Source organism: Canis lupus, chromosome 1, assembly GCF_048164855.1.
Source record: "Canis lupus baileyi chromosome 1, mCanLup2.hap1, whole genome shotgun sequence".
In the NCBI taxonomy this organism is placed as follows: Eukaryota; Metazoa; Chordata; class Mammalia; order Carnivora; family Canidae; genus Canis; species Canis lupus.
In genome coordinates, this window is record NC_132838.1 from 48,385,296 (window position 1) to 48,402,808 (window position 17,513).

At 51.4% G+C, this 17,513-nt stretch overlaps 1 protein-coding gene and 1 long non-coding RNA gene across 4 annotated transcripts in view; one reads left to right on the forward strand and one right to left on the reverse strand.

Moving 5' to 3' along the window:
- Positions 1-3,537: 3,537 nt before the first annotated feature.
- LOC140635149 (uncharacterized) lies at positions 3,538-6,675 on the reverse strand. Its single transcript, XR_012032475.1, has 3 exons — positions 6,437-6,675; positions 4,387-4,611; positions 3,538-3,712 (listed from the first exon to the last, which is right to left on the reverse strand). It is a non-coding gene; the product is annotated as an uncharacterized lncRNA (long non-coding RNA).
- The window catches only part of SYNJ2 (synaptojanin 2), a 98,485-nt gene continuing 86,846 nt past the window's right edge, over positions 5,875-17,513 (forward strand). For all 3 annotated transcript variants that reach the window (XM_072829096.1, XM_072829103.1, XM_072829112.1), the window contains exon 1: positions 5,875-6,032. In XM_072829096.1, the coding sequence (XP_072685197.1) occupies positions 5,906-6,032 (127 nt within the window). In that variant the 5' untranslated portion in view covers positions 5,875-5,905. The remainder of the gene's footprint in view (positions 6,033-17,513) is intronic.

Genomic DNA, 17,513 nt, shown 5'->3' on the forward strand with positions numbered 1-17,513 from the left:
TGTCACTGCTCTGCTCCCAACTCTCAGAGCAAAAGCCAGTGTCACCGTGGCCCAGGGCCACTCCACTTCCTTCTGTCTAGGTGCTCCCTCCTCGGGGATTTGCACTGGCTGTGCCTGATACCAGGAATGCCCTTCCCTGAGACCCAAGGGGCTCACTGCCTCAATTACTTCATTTCCTAACTCTGATGTCACTTCTCAGTGAGGCCCTCCCTCGTTTCAAACTGTCCCCCCACCGCCCCAGCACTCTCCCGTCCTCCACAGCACTGTCCCCTCCTAGCTAGTTATGCATTTTGTTTGCTGGATGTCCCCTCTGTGGCAGGGGCTTTTCTCTGTTTGGTGTGTGTTTTTTTTTTCCCCAGCATCTAGAACAATCCTGGGTCCACAGTAGGATCAGAAAATATTTGTTCACTGGAGGCCTGAGCCAGGTAAGAACCACTGTGATGGACAACCACAGAAGTTGTGAATCCTCCGCCCTCCCTACGAGGATTCATTTATTCACCGGACTGGCTCCTCTGGATCTCACTATGAATCAGGCACGGTTCTAGGCCTGGGGATGTGCCAGGAACAAATCAGGCGAAACAGAAGCATCCCTGCTCAGGGAGCTTATAACAACATCGGGGGAGGAGGGTGACAGGCAGGATAAATCAGGGAAGAAATAAACGATTTCTTATGTTCGAGACTGATGTGTGCTAAGGAGAAATTGCATACAGGGAAGAAGATATAAGACAGAGAGCGCATTCGTCCACTCAGCCACCCGACCAAAGTCCCACAGACTTCAAGCTTAAACAGCAGAAGCTTATTTCTCACAGTTCCTGAGGCTGGAAGTCAGAGATCACGGGGTTGGCAAGTTTGGGTCTCCGAAGGCCTTTTTCCATGGGTCTGCAGACGCCATCGTCTCCCCGTGGCTTCACATGCTCTGCCCTGTGTGTGTGTCTGTGTCCCGATGGCCTCTTCTTATGGGGACACGGGCAGATTGGACTTGGGCCCACCCACCCACGTGGCCTCATGTTAGCCTCGTCACCTCTTTAAAGGCCCTGTCTCTAACACAGGGACATGCCGAATGTGAATTTGGGGTGACACAATTCAGCCCACAGCAGGGGGTTAGCTGGGTGGAGGAAATTTAGGTAGGAGGCTCCAGAAGGCCCCAGTAAGAGGACAATTAGTTAGCAGATCTGAAAGAGGGAGAGAACCAGCCACGGGGATACGCAGGGGTGCGGCATTCCAAGGGCGAAGACCTGAGCGGGGGCGCCTGGCGCCTATGAGGAGGAGCGGGGAGAGCCAGGTTATGTGTGTTGGCTGAACAAAACAGAGCCCGAGCAGGTGGCCCTGGAGGGATCACAGCGTCCCGGGTCCTGGGCCAACAGGCGCTTGTGGGAGCGTGGCCGCTGCTGGGGGCCAGGCTCACGCTTGTGGGCCAGGAGGGGCAGGGGTGAGGCGGCAGAGGGGGCAGCTCCCCGGGCTGGGGTGGCATGCCTGGCCCAAGGTGGCACCACCTCGGGGACAGAGCCTGGGACACGGCCTACCCTCTCTGGAGGTCCCGAGGGCCCAGTGGGGCCTGTGGGGCAGCTCAGCTTCATTCTCCCTTCCTTGGCCCAGGCCTCAGAGCCCCCAGGACGCCTCCAGCTCGCAGATTCCCAGCTCAGAGGCCGTGTCACGGAGAACCAGGCCTGAATTGATGGGGAGGCCGACAGTGGTCAGACCCTGGCCATATTTCTAAGACATTGCTGACAGAGACGCCTTCTCCTCCTTGGGCAAAGAACTATACCACAGCAAGTGTTCTAGGCCTTTCCCACTTTCCTCAGTTCCCGTTCCCACTCCTTTTTTCTGCTTATTGGGGGGTTCAGCCTGGGCCAGGCCTCCTACCCTCCTTCTTGACCCACCCTCACGCCATCCTATCTCCCCCTCCAAAGTGCCCACCCTGCCACCTGTGCTGGGGGCCTTCCTTCTCCTCTCTAGAGGGGACACACCCTTTCTACCAGGGTCTTTACCTGCCCGCCCCCCGTCTTTGCTGCCCACCCCCCTGACATGTGCTTATCTTAGAAAGCCTCTACTGTCCCCTCTGCCTGCATCACATCTGTGTTTCCCGCAGCTGGGCTTCTAGAACTAGCAGACTATCCTCACTGCCTGCATTTCTTCCTTAATTATTTCCAAGCCGACTTTTTGCCCCACCCCCTAACAAAACTAACCACTCAAAGGTCACCAAACCCAGTTTTCTACTGAGTCCTCATTCTTGAATTTTTTTTTTTAATTTTAAGTAGGCTCCTAGTGGGGCTTGTCTAATGGGTCTAGTGGGGCTTGAACTAATGGGGCTTGTCTAGTGGGGCTTGAACTAATGACCTCGAGATCAAGAGTTAGATGCTCAGGGCGCCTGGGAGGCTCAGTCCATTAAGTGTCTGCCTTGGGCTCAGGTCATGACCTCGGGGTTCTGGGATCACCCTATGTTGGGCTCCCTACTCAGCAGGGCATCTGCTTCTCTCCCTCTGATACCTCCCCGCACCCTGTTCTTGCACACTTGCACTCTCTCCCAAATAAATAAATAAATTTTTTTTAAAAAACTCAGATGCTAAACCAAATGAGCCACCCAAATGCTCCTGAATTCCCATTCATACAGACCCTTCTGGGTTTTTTTTTTTTTTTTTTTTTTCAAACCACTGATTACTCCCTGCTTCCCAGGGCTTCTCTAATCTCTCAGGCTACTTCTTTCTGGTCTTTTCTCCTGCCCCTGCCAGGCTCAGACACCCTGTCTCCACTCGGCTACAGACACAGCCTCCTCACAGCCTCCACTGTTCATTTCTGGAATTTTCCATCGGGCAACCCTCCTGGTCATAAACTCAGCTCAACCCCAACTACACCCCCCAGCCTGCTCCCCTAGTTCTCCTATCTCTCAGTGGTGCCCCTCTGTCCCCTCCTCTAACCACTGGGCTCTTTTCTGACTCCTTTTCACTTCTCATGCAATCAGGCACGAGACTCAGCCTTTCATGTCTTTCAAAGCTCTCCCCGCCCCCTGCTTTGATAGCCGGCTGGGCTCCAGGCTCCCCAGGTCCTGCCTGCCTCCCGGCAGCACAGCCTGGATGAATTTCCTACGGTGGACTACTCCACTCCGGAGGCTGTCGGAGGTGGCTTTTCATCCCTTGCTCACCTCCTCCCCTTCCAATCATGGGCCTTCCAGGTGCGCTAGATCTCAGGAGCAGAGTATGCCTAGACTCTCCCCACTCAGATGGGTCCTCTTGTCTTCCCAGGTTAGGTAGCAGAGCAGAGCTTTTCTCCTGAATGTCTCAAGCTCTGTTATGTCTTCCGTCTGCAAGATGTAGCAGTGCCCAGGTGACCCGTGGCTCATCAAGGCAGTGTGCATGGAAGGCTGCACTTCATCCACCACCCATGTTGAATGTTCTCTCTAAACCAGAGAGCAGTGACCTGAAAACCCAGCGGCTCTTGGCTCCTTCAGCCACTTGTCAGAGATAGGGGAGCAGCTACTTTAGTTCACTGAGTCTGAAATACACACCATACCGTTGCTGAAATCAGGGCATAGCCAACACAGTTTAGCGGGCAGCATTTTTTTCTTTCTCAGTGGTACATAAAATAGTGGTTCATCTTCCAGTTGATTGCATCTTAGATTCTATAAGCTGTAAAGCTCAACTGCTGGTCTTCACTGCAGGTACATTTCTACAATATGAGCAGCATACCACTATGTGGAGCTTCAAATTATGGGATGCTAGAGAAGGCACAAAGGGGGAGACAGTTAACATTTAAAAAGACTAGATGCTTCCTGAGATCTTATCCCTAATTTGTGAAACAGAGCTAAGAGAAAAGAAATATAAAAACCTGGGCACCTGGGTGGCCCAGTGGTTAAGCCCTTTGGCCCAGGGCATGATCTCGGAGTCATGGGATCAAGTCCCACTTGGCCTCCCTGAAGGGAGCCTGCTTCTCCCTCTGCCTATGTCTCTGCCTCTCTGTGTGTATGTGTCTCTCATGAATAAATAAATAAAATCTTTAAAAAAAAAGAGAGAGAAAGAAATATAAAAACCCTTTTCAAGCAACATATGAGCAAGTGAGAGCTGAAATGTACATCTGTGAATCTGAGTACACATAATAAACGCTATTTCCTGGGACCTCATCATTCCAGGTGGCTTCCTGGAAGAAGTGAGCTTCAAGTTGCAAAGGAAAGGAAAAGTGGGTCAAAGGCTCCGTCGTGTCATGTCATGGGTGCACTGTCCTCATGAGGGTAATATCTCCATTTCACAGAGAAAGAAACTGGACAGCTTGTGAGCGTCATACCTGGGATATCCACCACTTCATAACTGAATTTGTGAGCAGTAGGACAGAAGGCTGAGGAATGATTTGAATCTCTGCCAATTATTTACATTACTTTATTCCCCAAATCATCACCTGGGAGGTTGTCCACAGAGGATTGAATATCTGGTCATTCTTGAATGTCTGCAAGGGCACCACAGAGTCCCGCTTGGCATGGGAGGCTCTGCTCCTTCTGGAATGTGCCCCAGAGACAAACAGCCTGACCCACAGTCTTCTCAACATGGGGTGAGAGGAGCCGGGTTGGTTTGGGAGCCTGATGGAAACGCCCTGATGGAGCTCTCTGGGGCTGTCCATACATACCTGTTGGAGGAGAAGGAAAGGAAGCCTCCAAACCCACCCAAGGAGCTAACCTGGGCAAGCCCTCTCCCTTCTCCCCACCCCTGCAGATGAGACCTGGCATCCGGCTAGAACCTAGTGCCAAGAGGGGCCCTGCCCGGCTTGACCTAGCTGCGAGGTCATCCTGTATGGGCAGCATACTCCTATGCGCGATGCAGGGGTGTGTGCTGGGGCCCATAGGGCTGATTGCAGGGTCTGCCCTGAAGCCAAGGGGACTTGGCCCACAGACTGGGGGGAGGGACTGTCAGGTGGAGGCCGAAAGGCAGCTGCAGGGAGAGGGAGGAGACCCCTGGCTCTGCACCGACCCACACCTCGGCTTCCCTGCCGGTTACTTCCTTCGCTTTCAGCCCTGACCTCTGACTCAGCACCCATCCGGTAAGCGTGAGCGGGTGGGACAGGTACAGCCACCATCTGCCAGGTGAGGAGTCAAGGTCACATAAGGGGCACGCCTAGGGGTCGTGGTCTCAGTTCTCTCCGAGACAACACGCCTTTGACCCCCCCCCCCCGCCCCCAGTTCTCCCGAGTGTGGAGCCCAGTAGCCTCCCGTATAGGAAGCTAGTAAAAGGCAACATTTATGGAACACTGCACTCGCCGCCGGGCGCCCGCGGAGCCCCTTCTGCGAGGTCACCCCGCGTCCCCCGCAGGGCAGCTGAGGCTCGCAGCCCGGCAGCCGGCCGGGGGCGGCGCAGCGCGGGAGCTGGAGCGGGGCCGGGCCGGGAGCGCAGGCGGCCGCCCCGCAGCGCCGCGCCCGGGCTGCCCGAGCAAGGCCGCGGCGCCCTGCAGGGGGTCAGGCTCCGCGGGGCGCCCGCCGCCCCCTGCGCCCCGGAACGCGCGGGATCCTCCTCCGCGGCTGCCGCCCTCCGCCGGGGGCACTTGCCCTGGGCGCCCCGGGCCGAGCGGAGGGGAGGGGAGGGGAGGGGAGGGGAGGGGAGGGGAGCCCCGGGGGCGCGGGGGCCGACGCCAGGCCCGCCCGGCCGCTGGGGGGAGCGCGGGGCGCGGAGGCGGCGGCGCACCCTCACCTGCCCGGGCGGCCCGGCGGGGGGCGGGGCGGGGCCTCGGGGCGGGGGGCGGGGCCTCGGGGCGGGGGCGGGGCCGCGGGGCGGGGGGCGGGGCCGCGGGGCGGGGGGCGGGGCCGCGGGGCGGGGCGGGGCGGGGCCTCGCGGCGCCGGGAGCCCGGCGCAAAGTGAAAGTCCCGGCCGGCGCCTGCGGGAGCGCGGGGCGGAGGCGGGACGGAGGCGGGCTGCGCGCCCCGGCGCCCATGGCGCTGAGCAAAGGGCTGCGGCTGCTCGGGCGGCTGGACGGCCCGGGGCCCGGCAGCGTCCTGCTGGAGGCGCGCGGCCGCGGGGAATGCCTGCTCTTCGAGGCCGGCACGGTGGCCACGCTCGGTGAGTGCGACCCGGCGCGGGGCGGGGCGGGGCGGGGCGGGGCGGGGGCGCCTCCCTTCCCCGCGGAGAGCGGCGCGCGGGGCGGCGGGTTCGGGAGCTGAGGCCGGGCCGCGGGAGCGCCTGTCCCGCCCGCGCCGCCTGCTGTGTGCGTTCACGGCCGCCGGGACGCCTTACGGGGCACCAGGATCCCAGGGGATCGCCTTAGGAGCCGCCCGCCCCGAGCCTGGCGCTCGCTTTCGGTGGCACCTGTTGATGAAGCCGGTGATTGCCCGTTGCTTTGTGTTGGGCAGCTTCTCTCCCGGAGGGGATGGGGTGCACCAGCCCGGGAACAGAGACCCCGAGAGACCTCATGCAAGCATGTACTTGCTGAGAAGCATCAGTCGTGCACTTTGCAGATGTCCTACCTGGTGACTCTACCTCTGCGCTGCCTGTATCTGAAGTTAGATGCCAAGCCAGTCTGTTTCACGTCTGTGCTACAGGAAGTCTTGAGACTGGCCTCGAGCCAGGGACTTGAGCGATGATCTCATTTAACTTTCACGGTTCTGCAGGAGTTCCTCTTGTCCTCATATTATAGATGAGTAAACTGAGGCCTTGAAGAGGCTATGAAACTGGCTTCCCCAAGGTGACACATCGCTACCTGAATCCTCTGTGGCTGTTTTTAAAGATGTATTTATTTGAGAGAGACAGAGAGAGGAGGGGCAGAGAGAGGGGGAGAGAGAGAGAATCTCAAGGACACTCCCCGATGAGGGTGAGCCCGGGTAGCGGTGCTTGATCTCACATCCTAAGATCATGACCTGAGCTGAAACCAAGAACCAGGCGCTTAACTGACCATGTGGCTGTTTTTATAATGTCATAAAATGCATGGCTTTCTGGTATCTCCAACCACCCCATCCCTTGTTTTGTGGCTAATTTCATGGGGAAAAGCCGAAGTGAGCAAAATCAAATAGGATTATTAGAACTTTAAATTTGGGGATCCCTGGGTGGCGCAGCGGTTTGGCGCCTGCCTTTGGCCCAGGGCATGATCCTGGAGACCCAGGATCAAGTCCCACGTCAGGCTCCCGGTGCATGGAGCCTGCTTCTCCCTCTGCCTATGTCTCTGCCTCTCTCTCTCTCTCTCTCTGTGACTATCATAAATAAATAAAAATTAAAAAAAATAACTTTAAATTTGAATCCTGGAGGATAGGCTTCCAGCTGGTGTCCAGCTGTACCACCTACTTTGCTAGTCCTAAACAAATAATTCAAGGAAGGTCACTGTCCGTAGGTTCTGGATGACCAATGTACTCATTCCCACAACACTTTATAAATGTTTCTGGTCTCCCCACCCCTCTGCATCTTTATGCATGGATTCTTCAGCTGGGATATACATCTTGGAAGAATCATCTCTTCTATTTCAATTTCCCTAATCATTTCATTCCCACAGAGTTATCAGGCTTGTTTTCCGTTGCTTGGTTACAGAAACAATGTCTCCAATATTGTCAGTACCATAGTGTGCATTCAGTCGTTGATTAAATTATTATCAGATTATTCCAGTTTGTGCTCTGTCCCAAAAAATCCAAGTTTGGTCATTTGCTAAGGTCTTGAAAGAAAACCACAGAGGTTTCCATTCCATTTTAGATGTCTACTTCATACCACATTTATCAGAGCCGAGAGATTCATTCCGTGGTACAAAAATACTACTTCATCAAAAAGATTGAAACGTCCATCACTTGGAGTAGAGGAATGTTAAGGAAGGTTCAGGCACATGTAAGAGTTCCTTGGAAACCACTTGGAGAAGAAGTCTTTATTTTTTTCAGAAGTGAAGACTTTGAAATGATTAATGAAAATAATATAATGCCAACTTTCCATTTGGAAACTAAGTTTGGGCTGTGATGCGTGTATATTACTTTGGTGATTACAGTACACTGGATGCTAACACAGAGGTGGTAATGAAAGGAATTGGCACATTTCAGCTCATGTGCGGCCCACATTTGTCACTTAATGGAGCATTCATTTTTTTCAATAGAACTTGGGCTGAATACTTAGTTTTTTTTTAAGATTTTATTTATTTATTCATGAGAGACACAGAGAGAGAGGCAGAGACATAGGCAGAGAGAGAAGCGGGCTCCCTGCAGAGAGCCGGACGCGGGACTTGATCCCGGGATTCCAGGATCAAGCCCTGGGCCGAAGGCAGGCACTAAACCACTGAGCCATCCAGGGATCCCCTGAATACTTAATTTTTAAAGTCAGTTTTTCTTAAGTTAAGTGAAACTATTTTTAAAAGGCAGCTGTAGCACTTGTTGATATTACTGGTCCAAGGAGGATTATAAAAGCTTCCTGTGACTAGAAGGTTGTCCTTTCAGACTTCTCAAGTATCCAAAACATGCCACAATTTGATAGAATAGTTCTGAACTGAAATTCCCATCTGTGTTTCAGAGGGCTAGCATTTTGGCTTTCCCTTCCTTGACGAGGAAAAGCATACTTTCATATTTTCCCCAGAAGGTTTCAAGGTCAACTTTTGCCTGGGACAGTGCATCTGGGGGAGCTGGCGTTGGAATCCTGACTGTTCACTCTTTCCATGAAGTTCAAGGTTGGGGGCAGCTTCCTCTCACTGGAGCTGTGGTTTCCTGTGATGGGTCACCCTGGGGAGGAGGGAAAGGCCAGGGAGACTTAAGTGGACGGTTTATTACTGTGTGGGTGGTGGTTTCTCCCCAGCCAGTGAGGATAACTCAGTTCTGTCCTGCTGAGCGGTAGATGCACGCTGCTGCTTCTCTGGGGAGCGGCAGGGAGAGCCAGGGGGTCCCGCAGCCCGGTGGAAGCACCGCTGGTCGAGGCCCACTTTACCCCATTAGGACCCATATTTGAAAAGGCCTCTCGCCACGGGGAGATAGGAACTCACAATTGCTTCAGTGTTTTCGGGCAGTGGTCAGAGATAGTCAGGAGCTCGAATGGGGCTGTGAGTTTAGGAAAAGCTGAGGACCCTCTGTTGGCCTGTGGCTGGGCGCCGTCCTTCTGTTCCTTCCACGGTGACCCTGCCGCAGTCTTCCACGTCGGGCCTGCTAGCGGGCAGCTTGCGGAGGGAATACTTCTGAGCTCCTGCCTCTCAAAGAATTAGGTTGAGAGTCTATCTTCAGTGTCCATCAGCGGGAGCAGGAATTTGGAAGCAGAAAACTCAAACGGTTGGCACCAATCACAAAAGTTTGGATTACGTTCTTGCGGTGACCTGATTCACAGTAGGACGCTTCTCGGGTACAGGTGAAACACCGTAGCACGTGGTCCGCAGTCCACAGCTAGGGTGCAGGTGTGCTCTTCTCTGCACATCTGGGCAAAAAGTACTTGTCTTTCCCTGTTGTCTTGTGTAGACGTAGTGTGGACACCCAGTGGAGGCAAGCGTGCTGATTGTCCGGGGATTCCAATTTCGGGACGAGCTGGGATACTCCAAAGTTCAGTGTTCTCCAAACAGCCCCCAGGGAGGGTGGCCCGTGAGTGCCCCCGTGTTTGCACAAGTGTTTTTGAGCGAGAGCAACTCTGCCTGCCCCCACCCCCCACCCCATGCTTGCTGGTGAACAGGGAGCAGGGGCAGTGGGGGTGGGGGTGGGAAGGCCTGGGAGACTTAATTAAGTTAATTAGTGAGTGTCCTTCAATTACATTGAGCTTCTGGGGGGAAAGTTTCTGTGTAAACACCAGCCCTGGGTTTCCCAGCTGCTGTGTTTAGATAGAGGCCACGATATCCTGCTTCATTTGAATTGGTGAAATGGCCACGGAGCCAGGCAAGGCTTCTGCTGAACTATTGCCTTGCTCACTCTCCCTGGCCTTGTGGCCTAGGACTATTTGGTCAGCGCCTTAAAGTTTGACCTGCTTAAGAGCACCCGAGAGAATCAGTGAGTGGCCATGTGCCATGTTATCAGCTCTCCTGGGTGAAGACTGCAGGACAGGTAGGGCCAGGTGAGGGTTCAGGGCGCCTGACTTGGGATACTTGGGCAGCCCCCACATGTTGGCCTCCACAGCTCCTGCCCGGGTCCTTCTTCCTACTTCTAGGTGTGCTCAGCATATTTACAAAAACACAAACTGGGTTAGCGTGTACTTCTACCTGTCATTTGTGTAACTTGCCAGTGGGAATGTGATTTCGTATCTTGCCAGGCTCCCTTTTGGGGCCATGTGGCTCAAAAACTTTTTCCTTAACCTTTGTGAACATTTTCAAAGGTACAAAAGTAAAAGGAAAAATGAATCCTCTGTACCTGTCACTCAGCATTTATTTCTGTCAATATATTTCAATTCTGTGTCACTTGTCCCTGTATTTTTTTGCAAAGAATGAATCTCCTAAAATTTAGTTGGTTCAGTGCAAGCAAGATTTTAATCTACTTGGCCTGGCTTCCTCCCTAATCCCCCCGGACTTGCATTTGTGTGTATGTGTAGAAGTTCAAAGTTTACTTGACGGATTTAGATGGGACCAACAAACAGAGATGGTGGTGTGAATTGATTTTGAGATTCTGGCCAAGATACATTTTTTTTTATTTAAAGATTTACTTACTTATTTTTGAGGAGGGCAGGGGCAGAGGGAGAGAAACAGGCTCCCCCCCCTGAGCACGGAGCCTAATCCCACAATCCTGAGATCATGACCTGAGTGGAAACCAAGAGTCGCCACTTAACCAACTGTGCCATGCAGGTGCCCCCTCAGGCCAGGATACATTTTTAAAAACAAAGTGATCACAGGGAAGAGTAAACCATCAGCTGGAAGAGCAGGATGTCTCCGTCTTGGGATGGCAGTGATGGGTTCACAAGGAGACAGTCTGAGCCCTTTGGTGGCACTGCCCCTAGACCATGGCAAAAGTGCAGCTTGCCCTGTGCCCCTCGCTGAAATGAGGAGTCAGGCCAAGGGGCCATGTTCACCCACCATTTGCACTCCCCCTCTGGACCCTGCCCCGGATACAGAGGACCCTGGAATCTTCCACCCAAGTGATGCCCAGACTGCTTCCATCCTGCTCGTGTCTCTTCCCAGGGTCTGTGACAGACTGCAGTGCCAGTATCCACTCAAGGTCCCAGGGAAGGGGGTGTGGCAGGGTTGCACAGTACGGGTGGATCTGGACACATGACACATTGGCTGGGGTGTCCTCAGGTATGTACATGAGGACTCTGGCAGAGTGGTATGAAGCCCAGAGGTAGGGGGTGGGGAGGCGGGTGGTGTCATGGTGTCAGTGGAAAGAGAAGGGGTCCAGGCTAAGGGCAGGTGCCCTTGCTGGCCACATTCTGGACCTGATCTTCCAGTTAGCAACAGGGGTGAACTCATTAAGCTAAGAAGGTAGAATGTATTTTGTTAAACAGAACTCTGACAGCTGTTCAGGGCATCTATGTAAGTATGGGTCTCACCTCTGGGGTGTTCCTTGGGGACCAGGTCCCACTTTGTGATTTGTGGCTGCTCAGCATCTGTTGCTAGACTGGGTCAGCCAATCCATCTGAGATGCAGAATATTTGTTGTTGTTGTTGGTTTTTCCCCCACTTGAAGTGTCCTTAATGCCCTAGGAAACTGCCCCAGGCTCAGACTTTGAAATTAGATGTGGGGGGGGGGTCCCTAAGCATTTTCAGGCAGGGCTGGTGGTGTGCTGGCCAGCCCACCCCAAGGAGAAAATCAGATCCATTTTGTGAAGGTGTCTGCACTTGACCAAGAGCTGTGCTAGCATTTCCAGGCTGCATTTGCAATGGACAATGCTTCTGGTTTCCACACACTGGTGGATGTTGTGCACACACTGGTAGACTCATCCAGGCACTGGTAAGTGTCATCCACACACTGGTAGATTCATCTGGACAGTGGTAGAGGAGGGGCTCTCAGTGAGCAGGCCAGGGTCCACCTTCAGGCCAATGCAGAACAGCCCAGTTATGAACACTTTCTAATTGTGTCCAAGGAATGCTGGAAGGAGGCTTTGCATACTTCTATGTACATGTAAGTCATTCTTGAGGACAGTTTACTGAAAACCTTAAGAATATGCATGTCCTTGGGAGCGCCTGGGTGGCTCAGTTGATTGTCAGACTCTGGGTTTCAGCTCAGGTCATGATCTCATGGGTCCTGAGATTGAGTCCTGAGTAGGGCTCTGTGCTCAGCAGGGAATCTGCTTAAGATTCTCTCTCTCTGCCCCTCCCTCCCATGCTTGTGCACACATGCATGCTCTCTCTCTTAAATAAATAAATCTTTTCTTTTTTAAAGAAATATGCGTGTCCTTAATCCAGTATTAAATGGATAGAAATTTATTTCAGGATATATTCATATATCATGATCTCATTTTGCTGTAAGGATGTTCATTGCAAACTGCTTTGAAGTTTTAGCTGACTAAACCTTGGTCCAACTTGGTAATTATAGCTAACATTTATAGGAAAAAATGGCTAACATTTACAGAGCACTTGCCATGAACCAGGCGCTGTTCTCAGTGCTTTCCATGTATGGATTTATTTAATCCTCACACGAAGGCAGGCACTAATTGTAACTCCATTTTACACTTGGAGAAAGCAAGGCACAGATAAGCATAAGACCTTATGTGAGGTTATACCTCTAGCTAGTGGTGGAACCATGAACAAGGCCCAGAGGCTCTAGAGAACAGTATGTTTAGTAAAATCTCATCCCTAGAAAAAAAGAAAATTCAGGGGCTCCTGGGTGGCTCAGTTGGTTAAGTGTCTGCCCTTTGGCTCAGGTCATGGTCTCGGGGTCCTGGGATCGAACCCCGCATTGGGCTCCCTGCTCAGCACAGAGTCTGCTTCTGCCTCTCCTTCTGCCCCTCCGCCCTGCTCATGCTCTCTCTCTCTCTCTTTCAAATAAATAAAAAAATGTTTTAAAAAGAAAAAAGTTCAACGTGTGTATGGAAAAGACTCATGGTGTCCTATTATCTCTGTGCTTATTTTGAGCTTCAAAACACGTGTTGTCAGTGAAGATTGGGGTGCTGGTGAGTGTAAGAATCAGTAGAACATCCTTGTGGGGACTAGATTTTCATCTGATGCTGCGTCAACAGGAGCATTCAGGCTCGGGGGAGCACTTGCCCACTTTCTGAGCAGTGAGTGTGCTATCGCAAAGGGACATCGTCGAGAGAAATGTGTGGCCTTGGGTCCTGCGTTCCAGTAGAGCTGCGGCTTACAATGGGTAATAGCCTTCCATGGGGATGTCCCCAGCACCTAGAACAGAGCCTGATTAGGACTCAAGACTCTGAGGAAAGTTTCTTAGCATAGAGGCAGCAATGAGCCACCAGGCTCCCCAAGAACATGCTTCTGAATGTGAGGTATGTAAAATAGATAACATGTTGGACTGGCATCTTCCCAAAGATCTCCTTAGTTAGTTGTGAGTGGGAAGAATGCCCACGTGAGTGAATGTATCCCCCTATTCTAGTAGGTTTGCTCCGTCTGGAGGGCAGCCCAGGGGCGGGGGGGGGGGGGGCAGAGACTGCCAGCTGGGCGGACAGAACTGTGTTTTGCACCCAAGGTGGGCACTGTGCATCTTTCGTGGCCCGGATGCTTAACAAAGGGCCTGTCCAGGAAAGCTGGACACATCTGGCCAGGTCCTGCGGGAGTGGCAGTCTGCACTCACGGCACATCATGCTGGAGCCTTGCCATATGCTTGTGAAGCTTCCTGGCTGGGAAAATGACTCCGGGCGGGAGGATTCACTTTGAGCACATCAGCTAAGGAGGACAGGCAGCTCCTTCTGATGACCCAGTTCTTGGGAGCAGTTCCAAAGTACGAATACAAAAAGTCTGAGTTTAATTTTATGGCAGTTTTTGAGGATCAGGGACTCTCCCGGGGAGCCTCCTGTAATACCATGGGAGCTCCTACTTAATTCTGTTCCTGAATCTTCTGCATTTCTGCCCGCCACCGCCCACCCTCCCCGCCCTGCCTTCTCCAAGGCCAGGCCTAATGGAGCCCAGCCTCCCTGACTTCCTGGGGCCCCTGTCCAGCCTGACCACAGCTGCTGTGCTGTATTCACCCCCTACCCAGGAACAAGCCTCATCCCCTGCCACTTTTGCTCCTTGGCGCAGTCTGCAGCGATACTTGGGGCAAAGCAGGTGATAAGAAATGAAAAGGGACTTTCCTTTGTCCTTTAGAGCAGTGTGAGGTCTCACAACGCAGATCCTGGGCCACCAAAAGCACTCCTAGTTTTGAAATTGATGTGGGATTTGGGGGGTGGGGTGGGGAGAGGGCAGCAGGGTGGTCACAGCAATGCTCAGACCCAGACCCACCCTAAAACTGGATGGTCTAGTCACCCATCAAAATCTAGGGAAATGGCCAGATTTTAGTGAGGCATGATGTACAGTTTCTTCCTTTCTTTTAAGATTTATTCATGAGAGACAGAGAGAGAGAGGCGGAGACACAGAGGGAAAAGCATGCTCCTCGCAGGGAGTCTAATGGGGAACCCAGTCCCCAGACCCGGGATCATTCCCTGGGTGGAAGGCACATGCTCAACCACTGAGCCACCTGAGCGTCCCTGATGTAGTTTCTTATCTCTCCTGGCCAGCTGCCTTTTTGTATTCAACTTGTATTGATTTATTATTGATTGATGGTGGTAATCTCTACTCAGAAAAAGCAAATTGCTTCCCTTTCTTCAGGTCTCACCCTAGAATGTTCCAGTGAGACCTCCACTAAATCCTTCACCTGTTTCCTCTATAGCCTGGTGATAGAGAAGACCTGAATTCTAGCCCTGGCTCCTTATCCTAGCCCTTATCTGATGGAATTGAGTTAACCCCTCCAGGCCTCAGGGTCTGCATCTGAAAACAAACAAATGACAATTCCTTCTCTGGAATTCTTTTTTTTTTTTTTTTTTTTAATAATAATGGGTGGTGATAGGTCTGGTTATTGGGCATTTGCTGTATACACATATCGGCATTGAGTACTTTACATGTGTTACCTTTTTTTAAGAAAATATTTTATTTATTCATTAATGAGAGACAGAGACAGAGAGAGAGAGAGAGAAAGAGAGACAGGCAGAGGGAGAAGCAGGCTCCATTCAGGGAGCCCGATGTGGGACTCGATCCCGGGACTCCAGGATCATGCCCTGGGCCAAAGGCAGGTGCTAAACTGCTGAGCCACCAGGGATCCCCTTCTCTGGAATTCTATGTGCCTCTAAAAAAAAAAAAAAAAAAAAAAAAAAATTTAAGCGCTAAGCATAAGCAAATAAGCAACACCCTTACTTTACATACCTAGCTAAAATAATAAACTACCCAGAAATTTGAATCTTGGGAGAAATGATCTAGCAAGGTAAAATGTAGGATGGTTCAGAACTAAGTCTGAGCTAAGAATCTAATGCTATACATTTTTTTTATTAGAGACTTATGAATTAATTAAAAGGCATGAGATTATCTCTCCTTGAATCTGCCCCTATAACCAGCAGAAAAATTTTAAAAACGCATTAACAATTTAGCTTAAATCAGGGACACAAAGTAAGGTATTTATTAAAATACAAAATGTGCTAAAGTATTAGCTCCTTTAGTTGGTTCTTATTAGCATCGATTAACATTCTGAAGATCCTTTCACCATAAACATAACTTTGCTTTTAACGATCTACTCTGGAGGGAGGAGTTTGTGTGTCTGGCAATGTGTGGTCTTGTTTCAGTTGCTTTCTGACTCTTGTGTGAACTTAGCTTCACTTCGAATCTTATACATGGCTGATAAATTCTGTATGTTGGGGAAAACTCTAAGCAAAGGAGACAGTTTTCTGCAGCTCTTGCTTCTCAATTAAGCAAAACAGAGGTCAGGTGGAGACGACATGGATCCTGCTGGCAGAAGGAGTGATAGAATGCAGTCCAATGTGGTGGCAGTCCATGTGCTGTGGCCCAACAGAACTGTGACACTCTTGCCATGGCCTGCTTCAGTAATGGGCTTGTTTTTACATAAAGGGTGCAGATAAAGAAAGGAATATTGGAAAACTTGGGCTAGAAGTAACTTGCCACCAGCCCAGGCCTGAGCCAAGCCTTTGTGATAAGGTCCATCAATCATAGTAGTATCTGCTTATTTTTTACCCAGACCTCCAAGAGTGGAGAGGGGAGGAGCCATGCACCCAGAGAGGAGGGGCCTGTGGCTCAGGAGGGGAGGAGCCCTGGGGCCTGGAGGGGAGGAGCATGTACCCAGAGAGGAGGGGGCCTGTGGATCAGGAGAGGAGGAGCTGAGGACCACCTGGAAAAAGAGCTGGTACTGGTACTGCGCCGTTTCCTCCACCACCTCCCCTGCTTTCCAAGCTGATCAGTCTAGAGGGAACACTTTTTCTTCTAATTCACAGAAAGGCACCTTGTGGGTTCTAGGCTGCCTGGGTTCTAGGCTGCCTTGGAGAAAACAGACCAGTAAAGGCCTTTTTCTAACTTGTATGGCAGTGATACATTTGTAATCCATCTGTGGAACTGGTATTTGCAGCCTAGCCCTGCAACAAAGTGGTGCATCACATACACAAAGGGAAAAATTATAATGAAATGCTGCTGCCTGCGGACAAATGGCTCCAGACCTGGGGGGGTGTCAGGTGTGGGTGACTTCAGCACCCTCTGAGACCTTAGGTTTCTGGTTCCGTTTTGCTGTTAGGATGTTTGGGTCGCTGAGAGCTTATTAGAATTTTGTCTTAAGGGAGAAGGTAGACCCAGATGGAAGACGAGGGAAGTGATCCTGTAAGAATCCTGTGAGTTTTAGATTCTGTGAGTTTTAGGGGTTGAACTTTGTGATTTTAGTTTGCTCACCAGCTTGCTCACCAGCTTTCTCCTGGGCTCTGTAGGACGGGCCTCAGTTTTACGGCCTGTGAGCTCCCCTCCTGTGCACCCTTAAGTGTTTTGGATGGATGATAAGATTGTGCACTTAGAAGATCCAGGAAACAGATCCTGAAATATGTGTCAGTGAAATGATACCATATCTGAGATTTGTTTAGTAGTACTGTGCGAGGCAGATAGATGGGGAGGGAATAGGTGAGATGAGACTGGGAATATGTTGGTAACTCTCGGAATTGAATGGTAGGTATGTGGAGGTTTAGTGAATTAATAAGCTGGCTGCTTTTCAAGCTCAGCAGATAAAAACTGATGGCTTTCCCATACACTATCATGAGTCAAGAAACTAGAAACTAGAGGATCACATAAGAAAAAAAAAAGATTCCACTCCCAGTGACAACAGTTTCTGAGAATAAACATAATAAAATATGTCAGGCCTAAAAGAAGAAAGCTATAAAACATTACTAAAGCACCAAATAATTGGAAAGGTATCCTGTATTCTTTGATAGGAACACTGACATTGTAAAGATGTTCTTCTCCAATTAATCTGTAAATCCAAGTACCTATGAGTAAAATCCGATTAAATTCCAGTAAGAGTTCAACATAAAACATAATGGGCTGACTCAGGTATATCTGGACTCCCCCACACTTAAACTAAATGGCAGCCCCATGTGGGTGTGGCAGAGGCTTGAGACACAAAACGTGTGAGTCATCCTGGTCCCACTGTCTTCCGCCAGTCCACCCAGTCCTCCAGCAAGTCCAGATCTCTCTGCCTCCACGTATGTCTGGATGCCA